Source organism: Eptatretus burgeri, chromosome 10 (assembly GCF_056783735.1).
Source record: "Eptatretus burgeri isolate ZD-2024b chromosome 10, Ebu_testis_v1, whole genome shotgun sequence".
Taxonomy (NCBI): Eukaryota; Metazoa; Chordata; class Myxini; order Myxiniformes; family Myxinidae; genus Eptatretus; species Eptatretus burgeri.
Window position 1 is genome coordinate 19218158 of NC_140970.1, and position 15727 is coordinate 19233884.

Genomic DNA, 15727 nt, shown 5'->3' on the forward strand with positions numbered 1-15727 from the left:
GGGGTCAGACAGGGATGCATTCTCTCCACTTACTTTTTCAATCTGCATCGTGAGTACATCATGAGGAAATCAAATTTGGATGACATCGAGGCTGGAATCAGGATTGGAGGAATATGCATAAACAACCAAAGGTATGCTGACAACACCTCTCTTCTGGAAGAAATTAAAAATAACTTTATGAAACTGTTGCACACAGTGAAGAAAGAAAGTGAAGAGCTGGTTTTTATTTAAACCTAAAAAACACTAACATCTTGTCATCTCAGAAGATCAACGTATTCAGATTGGGAGACAATCACATGGAAATAGTGGAACGTTTCATCTTCCTGGGTTCAAAGATTGAAGTGAGTGGAGACCGTAGAACACAAATTAATAGAGAATTAGCAACGGGGAGAATACCAATGTCAGGATTGACAAAGATCTGGAAAGCCAAAGATGAGACAATACAAACAGGCTGGTGAATATTCTGGTATTCCCAGTTGCAATGTGGAGATGTAAGTAATTTACAGTGGAAAAGAACGAAAGTAAGAAGATGGACAGTTTTGAAATGTGGCCTTGGAGACGAATGTTATAAATTCCATGGACTGCAAGAAGAATAAACAAATCAGTGCTTGAAGAAATCAGACCACCATGTGCATTCGAAGCACTGATGTGAAAACAGAAACTGTCATACTTTGGACACATCATGCATTCAGAAAAGGAAAGTCTGTCAAAATCTACCATGCTGGAGTGGTTGAGGGAACAATAGGAAAAGGCAGACTTTGTATGTGCTGGAAGGATGGGGTAAATGATGTAACAAAACTATCTCTGCCAGAACTTTGGGAAGCAGTGCAGGATAGGGATATTTGAGAAATCTGATCATGAATATTAGCAGGTCAGACACAACTTGTCGGAACTATACAATAGATTATAAAACACTAGAAGCACCCTCTCCCTTCAGGAACGGCCAGGGGGTCATGTTATTTTCCTTATTCAAATGTGAAATTCAAAATACCTCTTGCTGTGTAATTCAAAACAACACTGTACTGTGAAAGGTGGGGACTTGTAATACCCTCTCCCACCTGGGGTAGCACTTCATGAAACACATTTACTGAGATAATTTATGTTCCCCCTCCCCTCCCCCCAACACCAAGACGACTGGCAAAGATTAAAACACGCCTATACACTTATTGAGGTCATGCTGATCCTATGTAGCAAGTCTGGATGAAATCGGCTCCGGACTGTCGGAGGAGTAGGACGACAAACACATACCAAACACCATGAATTATAGTAAGGATGTAGCAATCTTTCTACAATGGGAATGTATTGCAAATTAATTTTGTGTTGGCACAGGCTACAGTTTTACAACACATTTGTTTAAAAGTTGTTTTGGGGGCAGAGGTGAAGGTGATCTTTATATTTTTGAATGTTTTTGTTGCTGAAATCTTTGTTGGGAATTGTGAAGAGATTTGCTTTTTTTCTGAGAAACTGTTAGTATTGTCTTTTTTTTCTGGTTTTTTCATCTTGACTTGTGTTCAATGTTCTGTGGCTCTGCTTGCTCTTTTGCTTGCTTGTTCACAGTTTCCCTTCGGTGGAGACATGGAGAGACACCTGCTCGCTCCTCTTCGGGCAGCCCTGCAAGTAACTGAGCACACATACTGTGGACGTATGCCTGCTGTCTTCACGGCATCCCTGCAGCGCATCACTGACGACTTCTTAGTATTTGATTGATTGGGGGAGGTGGCACAATGGTGGGTTGAAGCACACATTATCAGAATTGCATCAGCACAGGCAGAAGCAAGTTCACTTCACAGTCATCTGAAGTGTGTAGAAGCTCTGAAGTTGGTGATGAAACTATATTCTGTTCGAAGGATTTTGGCCCGTCAAGGTAAAATTCCATACAGCATTGAAGCTTGAAAAACCACACCAGAGGTAACTAATAATTATTTGTGATTTATTTCAAATCAACTTTTTTTGGCCTCTCTCGACGTTTTTCTCGGTTGAACTGTCCTTCCATGCACTTCCCAATTGTGAACTATAATCTCGTTTAACAAATGCAATTTTGTCTTTAAAAATATAATTTAAACATGCTGATGTTCCTTTCTATTTTTCAGAGGTTTTTGTGTTTGTTTTTGTTTCATTATTTGCCACCTTTCCTATTGTCTTAGCAAATATATTTGGAATTATTTGTGATTGATTAGCACGATCTGCTTATTGACCAAGAAGACTATTCTTCATGTTGTAAACTTTAAAAGATTATTTTAGGTCTCGGATTTGATGCTGCCATGTACAGACCTTTCCTATCCCCCTTTGTTTTTCTTTTTTTTTAATCATTGCATTCCTGGTAATTTAGGCCTTTCCTTTGTCAAGTCATAGAATGTAGAATTTTTTTAAGTATGTGTATATTTGTATTCATTTTTTGGAGTACATTTAGCATTTTGGAAAATCATTTGAGCATTTTAAAATCTCACCTCCCTCACCCCACCCCCTTTCACACTTGTTGCCATAATGGTCAACTTACTGAGAGTAAATGATGTAGAGATATTCCTGGACACATCGTTTGGTTTTAGTTTAGTTTTTCAAATAACTTTATGATGCTGTCTTTCTGTATAACAATATATTTATGTTTTTTAATTCATGTTTTGGTTTGTTTTCTTAATCCTAGGTAAAGTGGAATGCTTGTGGAGTCGAGTGAAAGAGGATGGAGTGATATCAAACTGAATGTGGAGAAGTGGGAAATTGGTGGTGATAGAATGTATGAACAATATCAGAGGAGCAAAGAAAAATGTGACAAGTTGTTGTGGGATTCAGGTTAGTGAGCATATAAGAGATCAAAGATTTGGACTTTTTAATTTTTTTTTTTTTTGGAGTGGGATTTTCCATGCTCAACTGCTGATTGATTTTTTTTTTGTTGTTGTTTTTTTAATTAACCATTTATAAAGTGGAATAAAGCTTATTTTTCTTTCCCAAAGCTACTGATTGAATGGCTTGTAAAACAGACAAAAAAAATAACATTAAAAATAATTCGAGCTACCACATTTTGAAGTACCTCAGTTGCTTCATATAATGAAGAAAAGTGGTTCTGAAGAAGCTGTTCTATGCTCATCATGTTCCAGTTTAGTCCATACATTGTCCTTTTGCATAATATGATGTGTTATAGAGTAATATATAAAGATAGCTAACATAAATAAAGGGGTGGAATTTTTGATTTCCCAACTTTTCCCCCATATGTCCCCATTAATTTCCCTTTATTCCACATACTTCCATCCCCTCCTAATCTCCTTCCTCCAAAATTTTCCAACACCCCCATTTTTCATCTTCTCTTTTCTTTGCTTTTCTCCAAAAAAAATTCTTATCCAATCACCCTCTCCTCCCTCCCAGATGGCCCCTAAGACAATTCAGACATTGCAGAATCCATGCTGCCTGTTTGAAATGGGCATGCCAATAGTGGACATGGTGAAGGGTCTACAAATAAATAAATAAATTTGAGGTGGTATGCATGGAGTCATGTCATGGAGATCATGTCATGGATCATCTCCAGTCATGGAGAGGGTAAAGGAAAAAAAATGAATCAAGGGTCTTTGTCAGTCGTGGTGATGGTAAAATGTACTGAAATAATGAAATGCAAAGTTGTGTGTCAGTCAAGGAGATGGTAAAGTGCATATCCATCCATCCATCCATCCATCCACACAGACTATACTCTGTACAGAGCATTGGTGCTGCCCATTGCCCAAGCAGTCTCCTTTGCTATTAGGCACAATCCTGGACAGGTCGCCACTCCGACACAGGATATCAGAAAGCTGGCATTCATTTTACCGACCTCAGAAGGATGACAGGCAGAGTCAACCCGACCTGGTATTTGTCCAACAGCTGAGTGGGATTTGAACTCAGGATCCTATGATCCCAAGCCCACTACCCTAACCATTAACCAAACACCAGGCATAAAGTGCATATAATAAAGAAGAATTAAAATTGTGTGTTGGTCGTGGATGGATATGGAAAATTGAATATTAAATTTCACGGACCGGTGTTTGTGTGTGTGTGCATGCTTGTTTGTCGTGCTGCTCCTTCTACAGGTCTGGGCCAATCAGTGCATAGGGGTGTTTCTTTATTTTTGCCGGTGGTCTTGGTGGGGCGGGGCGCAAGTTCTCTATGTAAATGTGTATTGTGTAGTGCTGCTCCAGGAGGTAAAGGGTATTACAAGTCCCCACCGTTTACAGTGCAGTGAGATGTTTTGAATTATGCAGCGAGAGGCATTTTGAATTACATATTTTAATAAGGATATCAACATAACCTCCCTGACTGCTACCAGAGGGAATGGATGCTTCTAGAAAAATTATTCAAGGTATTATTCAAAGTATCATACGAGAAAACACAATTTGGTGTCTGTCTTTCTGTCTGTCTGACTGCGATAGTTTCAGTCGTTACTTATTCAATCTCAACAAAACTTGTTGGGGGACGAGGGATCATACGGCAGAGGTTGCATTTATTAAATCGATCCTCATCCTCCCCCCAAGGTGTTTTCTGCCTTGGGCGAGCTCCTTGTTAAGGTGTATAAATAGTTCATCATGATGTTTCACAGGGCACACCGAATGGAAGTAAAAATTAATATTATAACCACAAGCTACAGCATTCAGGCAATTCCACCCAATGTATGATAACATTTTTAAACAGTCACTGCTATTGTTTAACACTAAATGAAAGAAATTTGGAGGAAACCTGATGTCCTTGAGGCATTCTATGTTTATCACATCCCTGACAGACTAACAGATTTGAATCGTTTCAACTTGCTTGGCCTCTATGATCCTTTGTTCATAAAGGTACGAAAATTAGTCAATGCCTGAATGATGTATCCCATTGCCTGTCCAATATATATATATATATATATATATATATATATATATATATATATATATATATATATATATATATATGTAAAATTATTTTTCTTAACCATCAAATTATAAATGTGAACTGCATATCCATCCATTGGGACCATACTCTGTGCAGAGTGTTGGTGCTGCCTAAGCAGTCTCCTTGTCTATTGGGCACAATCCTGGACAGGTCGCCACTCCGACACAGTATACCAGCAAGCTGGCACTCATTTTGCCAACCTCAGAAGGATGAGAGGCCGAGTTAACCCCACCTGGTATTAATTCAACAGCTGAGTGGGATTTTAACTCAGGACCCTAGGATCCCAAGCCCACCACCCTAACTATTAAGCCAACAGCAGGCATAACTGCATATGTATGTTGTTCATAACTTGGGTAACTTTCAGCTTCTTTTTTCTTTGCTTTTCTCAAAATTTACTATTTAGTCCAGATTTTTTTCTTTGCTCTTCTGCAAATATTGGGGACTCATATGCGATTTCTTCTGGCTGTGGCTTCAAGTGTGACATGCGACATTGCCCGTGACACCTGTATTTGATGTACTTGCAAATACAACCTGACGCTTCACTGATGGGGATATTAAGGGAGGGAGGGGGAGAGAGAGGAGGGAGGAAGAGAGAGAGGCGGGAGGGAGGGGAGAGAGAGAGAGGAGGGAGGGAGACAGAGACACAGAGAGAGATGGTTTTGGAGTTATGGAGGACACACACACACACACACACACACACACACACACACACACACACACACACACACACACACACACACACACACACACACACACACAATAGATGGGGAGTACCTTACATATGCCAAATTTCAATTTTTTTCATTGAGCAGTTTCAGAGAAGATGTCCAGTACAATGTCATAGCTATCATGTAAAAAACAATCCATGGGTAGTTGCTCCTATTTTGAAAGTTCTGTGTCAATCGGATAAGCGGTTGCATAGGAAAATAATTTGAAAGCAAATAAATGGGCAAAACGGTGGCGGCAGTCTAGTCATGAATAAGAATAATCTGAATGAAATCAATAGTGTGCCTGTTTGGATGGCTTGGACTCTGAATAATAATAATAATGATTTTAATTATAATAATAACAAGAACTGCCACTCGATAACTGCTGGCAGTGATGACCGGGTACCCAGACGTCCGCCTTTGATACAACGTGAGACTTGTATGATAGTTGCAAAGTTTCCCTTCGATAGGATAAGTGGTTGCATAGAAAACATTCTTTAATAGTGATACAAATACAGCCTTGCTTCGGGACAGCGCAGGACAGACGAGTTACGAACCGGATAGCACAAAGTGTTCAATCTAGTTCTTACGTCTGCAGTTAGTCCTTTTTCCTGGGGACATTGTCGATCTCAATTGAATTGCTATTAGTACAGGCATTTTAGCAGAAATATTTGGTCAACCTCTCACAAATTGCAACAAAAGCAAACTCAACAGATTTTGATTCCTGAATATGTCCTCAGTGACAGAAAAAAAGTCCTAAGGGATCCTCTGGGGGGAAAGTCCTGAAATCATGGAAATCCAATATGGCCACCACCCGGCTTCGGGGAAAATGAGAAAATTGTAAAGATTGATATTTTAATATGTAAATATGTTTTTCTGCATTCTAATTGTTTCTAGTTATGGTCAGTATATTGATATAAAATAAAAATAAAAAAGTGAAATGTATTGAGGGTAAAATAAAAAATTATAGCTTTTTTGTCCAAAAATGACAATTTTTTGTCCGGAATTTTTTTTTTTTAAACCTGATACTGATTTTGGCTCCTGGACAAAAAAAGAATAAACATTCAAGACACAAGATTAAATCAAGTCGATGGCAATACAATATAATTATGTAAATCATTGAAACATGACAAAATTCACAATTCCACTCGGGGCAATCACATCTGCCTGACGAAGGTTTCGAAATGAAAATGAAAATTCGCATTAAACTCAGAAACTACATCCATTATAAACTTACTATACATGTTGAGAAAAATCAAGCGTATTTAAGTTAGAACTCGACAATGCATCTCATGGTGCTACATTCAGCCTGGCAGTTGCACCTAATGACACGTAACATCTTTTCAGGAGCTGGAGCTATTGATGTCTGAAGTGGCACAAAACCCTCGTCACACTTCTGCCAACCCCAGTCTGTGGAAGAAGTATGCAAGTCTGACATCTTAAAACGAATCAAAGACCACCTTCAGAAGCATGCCGAGTCTGCAAAGATATCTTCTAGAACTTCAGTGCTCTGGGTTCAGTATATGGACATGCTAGACATTCTACGCAAATACATCCGGACAGAGCGCACTGGGAACTGGGCACTACATCTACAGGCCATCCAGGAAATGCTGCCTTACCTGGCAGCCTCGGGCCACAACCTGTATGCCAAATATGCGAGGGTGTATCTGCAGCAGATGTCCAACCTCAAAACTCAACATCCCAATGTCCAACAACGTTTTGATGAGGGGTTCCATGTGGTTCGACGAAGTGATCACCTGTGGGCAGGTCTTTCATCTGACCTGATCATCGAACAAGTTCTGATGAGAAGTTTGAAGACCAGCGGGGGGCTCACACGAGGGCGAGGAATGACAGAGCAACAACGGCTGGTATGGCTACTATCAATGCCTGCCTGTGCAGAAATAAACCAGGCAATGCAGGAGCTCACAGGTGTGAACTACAACACTGGAGAGCAGAAGAAGGACATGACCAAGGCAAGACAATCTCGTGACTGGAAGGACACACTATCAGCTCTTAAGTATTTACAGGAACGGAATCCGTTCAGTAATGATCCACGTCTGAGGAACATCGCCACTGGAGTTCATGCACACCCCACCGTCAACGTCGATACAGCACATGCTGTAGGAGCCAAAATATTGAAATCTATGGATGGGAAAACACCTGCCAAGTACACATTTAAGAGGAAAGACCAAGTTGTCACCCTCGGCATGAAGTCATCTGTCAAGATTGATGGAGAGCAAGTCCAGGTTGACCCACAACTCCTCTTCCAGAGACTGATCACTGTTGCACAGACAGCAGAAGAACTGGAGTCGGCCTTCAAATATGAACTGTGCAGTTATCCACCAGCCCTCTTTGATTCCTCTCTTCAGCTCCGAGAAGCACACAAGCCAGTCTTTGCTGATGCCATCTGGGATCTTCTTGGATCCGATGTCCCAGCCGATATCCCCAATGATGGGCAACAGCATGTTTTGGATGGCGGTGCACTTGTTCAATGCATTCCATGGTCTCGTGGATCTACATACAGAGACATATGCCACCAGTACACTGATTATGGAACGAAGAAGTACGGGGATGCCATAGTCATGTTTGATGGTTATGAGAGTACCAACACGAAGGACATGACACACCAGAGACGGTCTAAAGGGAATGCTGGCACTACTGTGACATTTACAGCTGACATGTGTCTCACAATGAAGAAGGAACAGTTTCTTGCCAATAGGCAGAATAAACAGCAATTCATTTTTATGTTGAGTGATGAGCTTCAGAAGAAGAACTGTGAGACACACCATGCCTCAGGGGATGCTGATCTCCTGATTCTACTGAAGGCCGTGCAGTCTGCTACTGTCACCAACACTGTGGTAGTTGGTGATGACACAGACCTCCTCGTCCTCCTATGCTACCATGCAAGCTTAGAATCCCATGACCTCTTCTTTTGTCCCGAGCCAAAGAAGAACACGAAGAAGCCTCGCATCTGGAACATCAAGGCTACAAAGAAAATGATTGGTACAGACATATGCAAGCACATACTGTTTCTACATGCAGTTCTTGGGTGCGACACCGACATCTCGTCTTCATGGGATTGGAAAGGGAACTTCCCTCAAAAAGTTCAAAGCAAACAACACATTCCGTGAGCAGGCCAAGTAGAGCAGGAGCCAAGTGAGATTTAATGATTGCGAGAGTTCCAAAAGGTTTGAGATGATTGAGGTTTAAAGTGACCCTAACTGACCACAAAAACCACATTCTTAAGTAAATCTAATGCGGGATGAGATAGGGGGTGCCACTCGAATTACCCCCAAAATGCCATTTAATTGTTGTGAAAGTTCCAAGCATAATTCCTTTGCTATTTGGTAGAGGACATCTCACTGATCCCAAATCCATTACTTAAGAAAAAATATTTTGTGGGAAAGCTCATTTAAGACACATGCTAATTAGGGCTAATTAGCCATTTAATTGCTCTTGAAGATCCATCATTGGAACCAAATGCAAAATGTAGAGTAAAGTCCCCTGATTTAGAATCACTGACTTAAGAAGAAAAAAAAATGTGGGAAAGTCCACTTAAGATGAGGTCAAACGCTAATTAGGGCTTAATTAGCCATTTAATTATTCTGAAAGATCCAAGCATAATTCTTTACTATTTGGTAGAGGACATCTCGCTGAGCCCAAATCCATTACTTAAGAAAAAATATTTTGTGGGAAAGGCCATTTAAGACGCATGCTAATTAGGGCTAATTAGCCATTTAATTGCTCTTAAAGATCCATCATTGGCCCAAATGCAAAATGTAGAGTAAAGTCCCCTGATTTAGAATCACCAACTTAAGAAGAAAAAATGTGGGGAAAGTCCACTTAAGATGAGGTCAGATGTAATCAGTCATAGGGTTATATTGTAATATCTGTATTCCATTTCAATGAAGCTTGCCTTCAGGATTGCATTCTTGCATACCTGTTATAGTATAGATCACATTCTTAGTGCGCTGGATGTAGACAGGTCATAAAAATGTTGGTAGATTTTTACCATACCTACCGGTACTAACACTGACTGAGCTTGTTGTTAGGCAAGTCAATATTTGGCCTATTTGGCTCCACATACTGAGATAATATCAGTGCTGCCATCTATTAACAATCTTAATCCAACATTAAAACAAAGGAACCAGTTCCTTCATCAATAATTGACAATGTGTTGCTTACTATCCAACACAAATGAGAGCTGCTTTATCTTAAGGTAAAAAGGACACTGCAGAGCCCCTAGGCGAGGTTAAGTTCAAAACAAATAAAGTACCGGTAATTAGTAAAAGGCCTTCAATGACATGCCAATTTCAGTTTTCTCAACATGCATGCATATGGTATGCCAATGCTGAAATAATCTCATTAGTTCAATTGTAACCTGGTATCAATCTGTTTTTGCGATAAATTCAGAATAAGTTGCATTTGGCCTTATTGGTTTACTTTGCAGACTAGATAATGGTCTAGTTGGACCAGCATTTGATACAGTGGGTGAGGTCACAGTCAGTGTTAAGATCACACTAACACCTGATCCTGACACCTAACACTCAAGATCACACCAGTTGTGACCTGCTTACAGAATCTAGGTGTGATCCCTGGATCACACTAGATCCAGGTGTGATCACAGGTCAGAGCCAGTGTTGGGTGCGAGGATCACACCAGGTGTCACACCGTAAACCCAGCTCAGTGTTAGCGATCAGAATTTCTGTATTCATTTCCATTTGCCTTAACACTTGATCACTAGGGATTGGATGGATGTGGGCACATCATCCAGAAATGACAGAAGATACGTTAACATAACAGCCATTAGCTCAGCACTTGGAGACCACCTATCTGATGCATTGCCTGGTTTCCATGCGTTCACCGGATCAGATTACACGTCTGCTTTTGTCCGAAAGGGAAAGATTCATCCCTTTGCAATCCTCAAAAAAGACAAACCATCCCAAAAGGCATTTGCACAAATGTCTACAGAGGAATTCGATGATGTATCAGTGGAAACCCTGAAGCACTTCACTGCAAGGATGTACGGGGCAACGGCAACCAGCAAAGCTTCTCTCAATCAGCACCGCTACAAAGTCTTTAAGAAAGGGTATGCGCCCAAAGCATCAGCCAAAAATCCACTCGAAAAGCTGAAAGGCATTGCTGCTAGCACAATACCTCCGTGTGAAGCTGAAGTCATTGAAAAGATCCATCGAGCGTCATTCGTAGCCAAAATGTGGGCCAACGCTGACCAGAAAGAGATAGACCAGCACCCAGCTGTCTCCGATGGATGGAAGCTGGATGACAATGGTTCATACGAAATCATCTGGTTCGAAGGCTCCCAGCTACCCACAGCATTAATTCCAGATAGAGATGTGGATGAGGAAAATGAAAATGACGAAAGCGACACAGACATGGAAATGTCTTCCTCGGATGAAGATGATATTCTGTCATCAGATGAGGAATCTGATAGTGATACTGATGATTAGCACCAAAAATAGATAAGGCAAGCTATCTGTTTTTGCGAGTACTAGTAACTTCCGAAAGCAATATATTGTAAAAATGTGCACTATAAACCCCAGTTGTTTGCATAATGGATCATCAGGATGTCTACCCAGAATACCTGTTGTTTCAGTTGTGGATCTGTGAGACTTTGGCACAAACACTCTTACATTTTAGAACAATGCACAGTCTCTAGAATATTTGTGAACATGATTGTATAAGTTGGAAACTTTTTGCATCTAATACTGTATGATCAGTTATTGACAAAGTGATTATGAGAAGTATGACGTGCTCAGTAATGCTGGTGGATGCATTTTAATTGACAGTGTTCACTCTGGTAACCAAAGCAAAGTTATGGCTCTTGCAAACTCTATTATATGTGATTTTAAAACTTTATTTTGGTATTGCAGACAACGATATTCCAATGTTTCTGACCAGATACATTCTGTTTCTTGTACCCCTGGACTAGAAATTTGCAGGATGGTGAATACAGTTGTGGGATTTTATTTTTAATCCGTGCAAAATAGTTACAGTGGAACCTCCTTTTACAGACACCTCTGCCAGGAGGACAACCTCTCTATTAAGGACACCCAATCTCGTCCCGAATTGGTCATTTCCATTCAATTTGACCTCTGTAATCAGGACGCCTCACTATTAAGGACAGCGTTTGTCAGTCCCAAGGGTGTTCTTAATAGAGAGGTTCTACTGTACCTCCCACTTAATTTCCTTTCAAAACCAACCATGCAAACATAACATGTTTGTCAGCCTTTCAAGATAGGGATATTATTTAAAATGTCACGTACGTTGGATTTGGCAAGTTGAAACTTTTCAAAACACTTAGAAATGTGCAATTATGGTGGATGCCATTCATGATGTAGACCTGCATTTTCCCTTTATTTTCTGGAGTATATACCATACCAAATAAACGGAGTATAATTTTTTTTTATCTTGTCCTTGCCTATGTTTCGATATTACTTGCAGTTTCATAATCGGTGCCCTTGCTTAGCAACCATGATAATTACATCTGACCTCATCTTAAGTGGACTTTCCCACATTTTCGTTCTTCTTAAATTTGTGATTCTAAATCAGTGGAATTTACTCTACATTTTGCATTTGGTTCCAAGGATGGATCATTCAGAGTAATTAAATGGCTAATTAGCCTTAATTAGCAAGCGTCTTAAATGACCTTTCCCACAAAATATTTTTCTTAAGTAATGGATTTGGGCTCAGTGAGATGTCCTCTACCAAATAGTAAAGGAATTATGCTTGGATCTTTCAAAATAATTAAATGGCTAATTAAGCACTAATTAGCGTTTGACATCATCTTAAGTAGACTTTCCCACATTTTTTTTTCTTCTTACGTCGTTGATTCTTCATCAGGGGACTTTCCTCTACATTTTGCATTTGGTTCCAATGATGGATCTTTAAGAGCAATTAAATGGCTAATTAGCCATAATTAGCATGCGTCTTAAATGACCTTTCCCACAAAATATTTATTCTTAAGTAATGGATTTTGGCTCAGTGAGATGTCCTCTACCAAATAGCAAAGGAATTATGCTTGGAACTTTAACAACAATTAAATGGCATTTTGGGGGTAATTCGAGTGGTGCCCCCCCCCCCCCCAATCTCATCCTGCAGTATATTTACTTAAGAATGTGGTTTTTGCTGTGAGTTAAGGTCCCTTTACACCTAAATTAGATCAAACCTTTTGGAACTCTCGGAACAATTAAATCTCACTTGGCTCCCAAACTAACAAGGATGTGGGCGGGGTATGCCAGCGGAAAATTTTGATTGGTCATGATGACGTTAAAATGCCGTAATATTTTGTCCTAGTACTGCTAAACGAGTTTTCAAATGCCAAAAAGGCTAGTTGTGTTCTTCATTGTTCAAGTATATAATAAAATTGAAATAAAATAAAGATTTTTAAGTTTGTTGAAAATTTTTTTCGGAAGTTTACCACTATTGATGCACCACCTTATTTAACACATTACATAAGTTATTCGTGCCTGTTGTTTGTGTCCTTTATGACATCTTTAAAAACAGTTGGTTTCCTGTTTGGAATGATTTTCAATTTAGTTTGACTGCCAGGCAGGCAGGCAGACAAAGTAAAAAAAAAAAATCAAAAAAAATCTCACTCCTCTCTGCATGTGTGATCAGAATATATTTAGAGCCAAAGTACATCCTGCAAAACTACAGGTTTATGTTCTGATTCGTATTCAAAATACAACACTCAATTGAAATGAAGTTGTTCCTCGATCATAAACTGATGTTTGTAGACAGACAGACAGACAGATAACGTGAACCAAATGCTTAACCCTGCTTTTTGCTTCGTGTGCAAGGGGTAATAAGCAAGTCATTAAAGGTCGTGTCGATAGTGGAGACAACGTATATAAATAAATAATTAAAGCTTCTTTGTCGGGAGTGTAGATGATAAAGTGCATGTAAATAATTGAAGGTAGGTAGCAGTGACGGTAAAGTGTATATAAATGATTACCCTGCTCACGCGAAGCGAAAAGCGGAGTTAAGCAATTAATTCACTTGTCTGTCTCCAGACGTCAGTCTGTGACCGAGGAACTACTTAATTTTATATTTTGAATAATGTAGAACACCAATCAGAACACAATCCTGCAGTTTATCAGTACTTTGGCTCTGAAATTGCCAAAATGTATGGAATGTCATCCCTATCCTTCTTAAGACTGTGCAGTGTGTGGTGTTCCTTTTTTCATCCTTTTACTCAAGACTGTGCAGGACAAGGTGTTGAATGAACTCTTTAGCTCAAGGTGGTATGTTTCTGTCTCAGTGATGGCAATGTGTATATCAAATAAATAATTCAAAGATATAGGTTGGCAGTTGAGATTGCAAGGTGCATATAGTACATAAATATACTGTATGTATTTTTTTTAATCCACAAATAACCCACCGCCCCCTTCCCTCACACCGACTTTTCATCTTCTATGTTCCCTTGCTTACCTCCAAATTATATTTCTCATTCCCTCTCGGCTCCCCCACCAAATACTCAGCTGACCCCTAAAACAACACATAGACATTGGAAAATCCATGCTGCCTGCTTTAAATGGGATTGAATGCTCATGAAGGAGCTTATGCATAAATCACAAGTTATTTTGCATAAATCTTATTGTGTGCAGTTCTGGTCACCACAGTTCCGGAAGGACATCGATGCCATCGAGAGGGTTCAGCGCAGGACTACAAGACTGATTCTGGGCCGAACTAGTCTCAGCTATGATGAGCGGCTGAAGGAGACAGGGCTTTATACACTAGAAAGGAGGTGGTTACAAGGGGATATGATATAGATGTTTAAGATAATGAAAGGTAGAGATAAAACAAGTGCAGATGAATTATTCAACAGAGTAGACAGTGATAGGACCAGGGGCCATAGCCTGAGAGTAAAGAAGAGGAGAGTTAAGACGGTAGCAAGGCAGGGGACTTTCACTCAGAGAGTAGTTAATGCATGGAATGGCCTCCCAGGAAAGGTAGTGGCAGCAGAAAAAGTAGACAAGTTTAAATTGGAATTAGATGGGTACCTTGAAGTTATGGGGATAGAGGGGTATGGGGATATTGATAAGACTTTTCGGTAGTTTGAGCATTGAATGGTGATTGTGTACGGAGTGCTGTTGGTGGGGGTCTTGTCAAGGGGGGTTGTGTGGTTGATGTTGTGTGGTTTTAACCAAGTCTGTGCCCCTCCCCTGAGGGGAAGAAAATATAAAAACTACAAAAAATACAACAAACAACAACAAAAAAATTTCATGAATTAAAACTTTTTTTGCATTTTCTTCCTTGGGTCTTGTGTAGATAAATTAGTGTGGTGTTCGCGCAGGCTGAATGGCCTCCACCTGTTTTAGATTTCCTTGTAATTACTAACAGGACAAGGATATTAGGCGATACCACTGTACTCTTATACGAAATACAAGTTTATTAATAAAAAATAGATATATCCACTGAGTACATGGAATTTGAAACTGCTGTCCTCGCATCATGAGCCATGTACTCAGTGGGGAACACTGATAAGGCACATTTTGACATTGTGCATTCATGAACTTTCTTTTGTTCATTGATATTTCTCTCCAAATCCTGATTGCTGTAATCATAAACTTTTCAAATAAAGGCAATGTTTTGTTCATGCTTAACAAATTAGAATTCTACTTTCTTGGGTCTTTTGATATGTTAACATATTTTCATAATGCAATTTCATTTGTACACCATATGCACATTAAACAATGAAAAATCCATGAATCCAAACTGGACCCAAACTCATGAAATGGAATACATGCTTTACTGCATGCAACAAGCTTTTTCTGTGAATGAATATACATTGCACACAAAGATCAGTTAGCTGAGCTTGTTCCTTTCAAAGCAGGCAAAAGATCAGTTGTGAAATGAAACACTTAACTCGGCATTCCTCGAGTTGCTGAAAACGGTGTGAAAAGGCTTTCATGTGGCTCATTTGTTTGAGAACTTCAAACATTCTCTTTGCTGTCGTATACAGCTTTATCCCACAGTTAATTGTCACGCGATAACCGATTGAGTGAAAATGGAGGAACATTGCGAACTGGAACATGACTTGGCGTGAAAGAGTGTTGTTATATATATATATATATATATAAAAGAAACCAGTCTGACTTGTGACCTCA

The 15727-nt window shown here is 39.6% G+C and overlaps 1 protein-coding gene across 4 annotated transcripts in view; it reads left to right on the forward strand.

Moving 5' to 3' along the window:
• GXYLT1 (glucoside xylosyltransferase 1) overlaps positions 1 to 3012 on the forward strand; it is a 130004-nt gene extending 126992 nt beyond the window's left edge. For 3 of the 4 annotated variants that reach the window (XM_085897307.1, XM_085897308.1, XM_085897306.1), the window contains one exon: positions 1558 to 3012. In XM_085897307.1, the coding sequence (XP_085753433.1) occupies positions 1558 to 1707 (150 nt within the window). In that variant the 3' untranslated portion in view covers positions 1708 to 3012. Of the gene's footprint in view, positions 1 to 1130; positions 1267 to 1557 lie in introns of all 4 variants that reach the window. The other variant, XR_015062230.1, reaches the window with a different exon arrangement.
• Positions 3013 to 15727: the final 12715 nt, after the last annotated feature.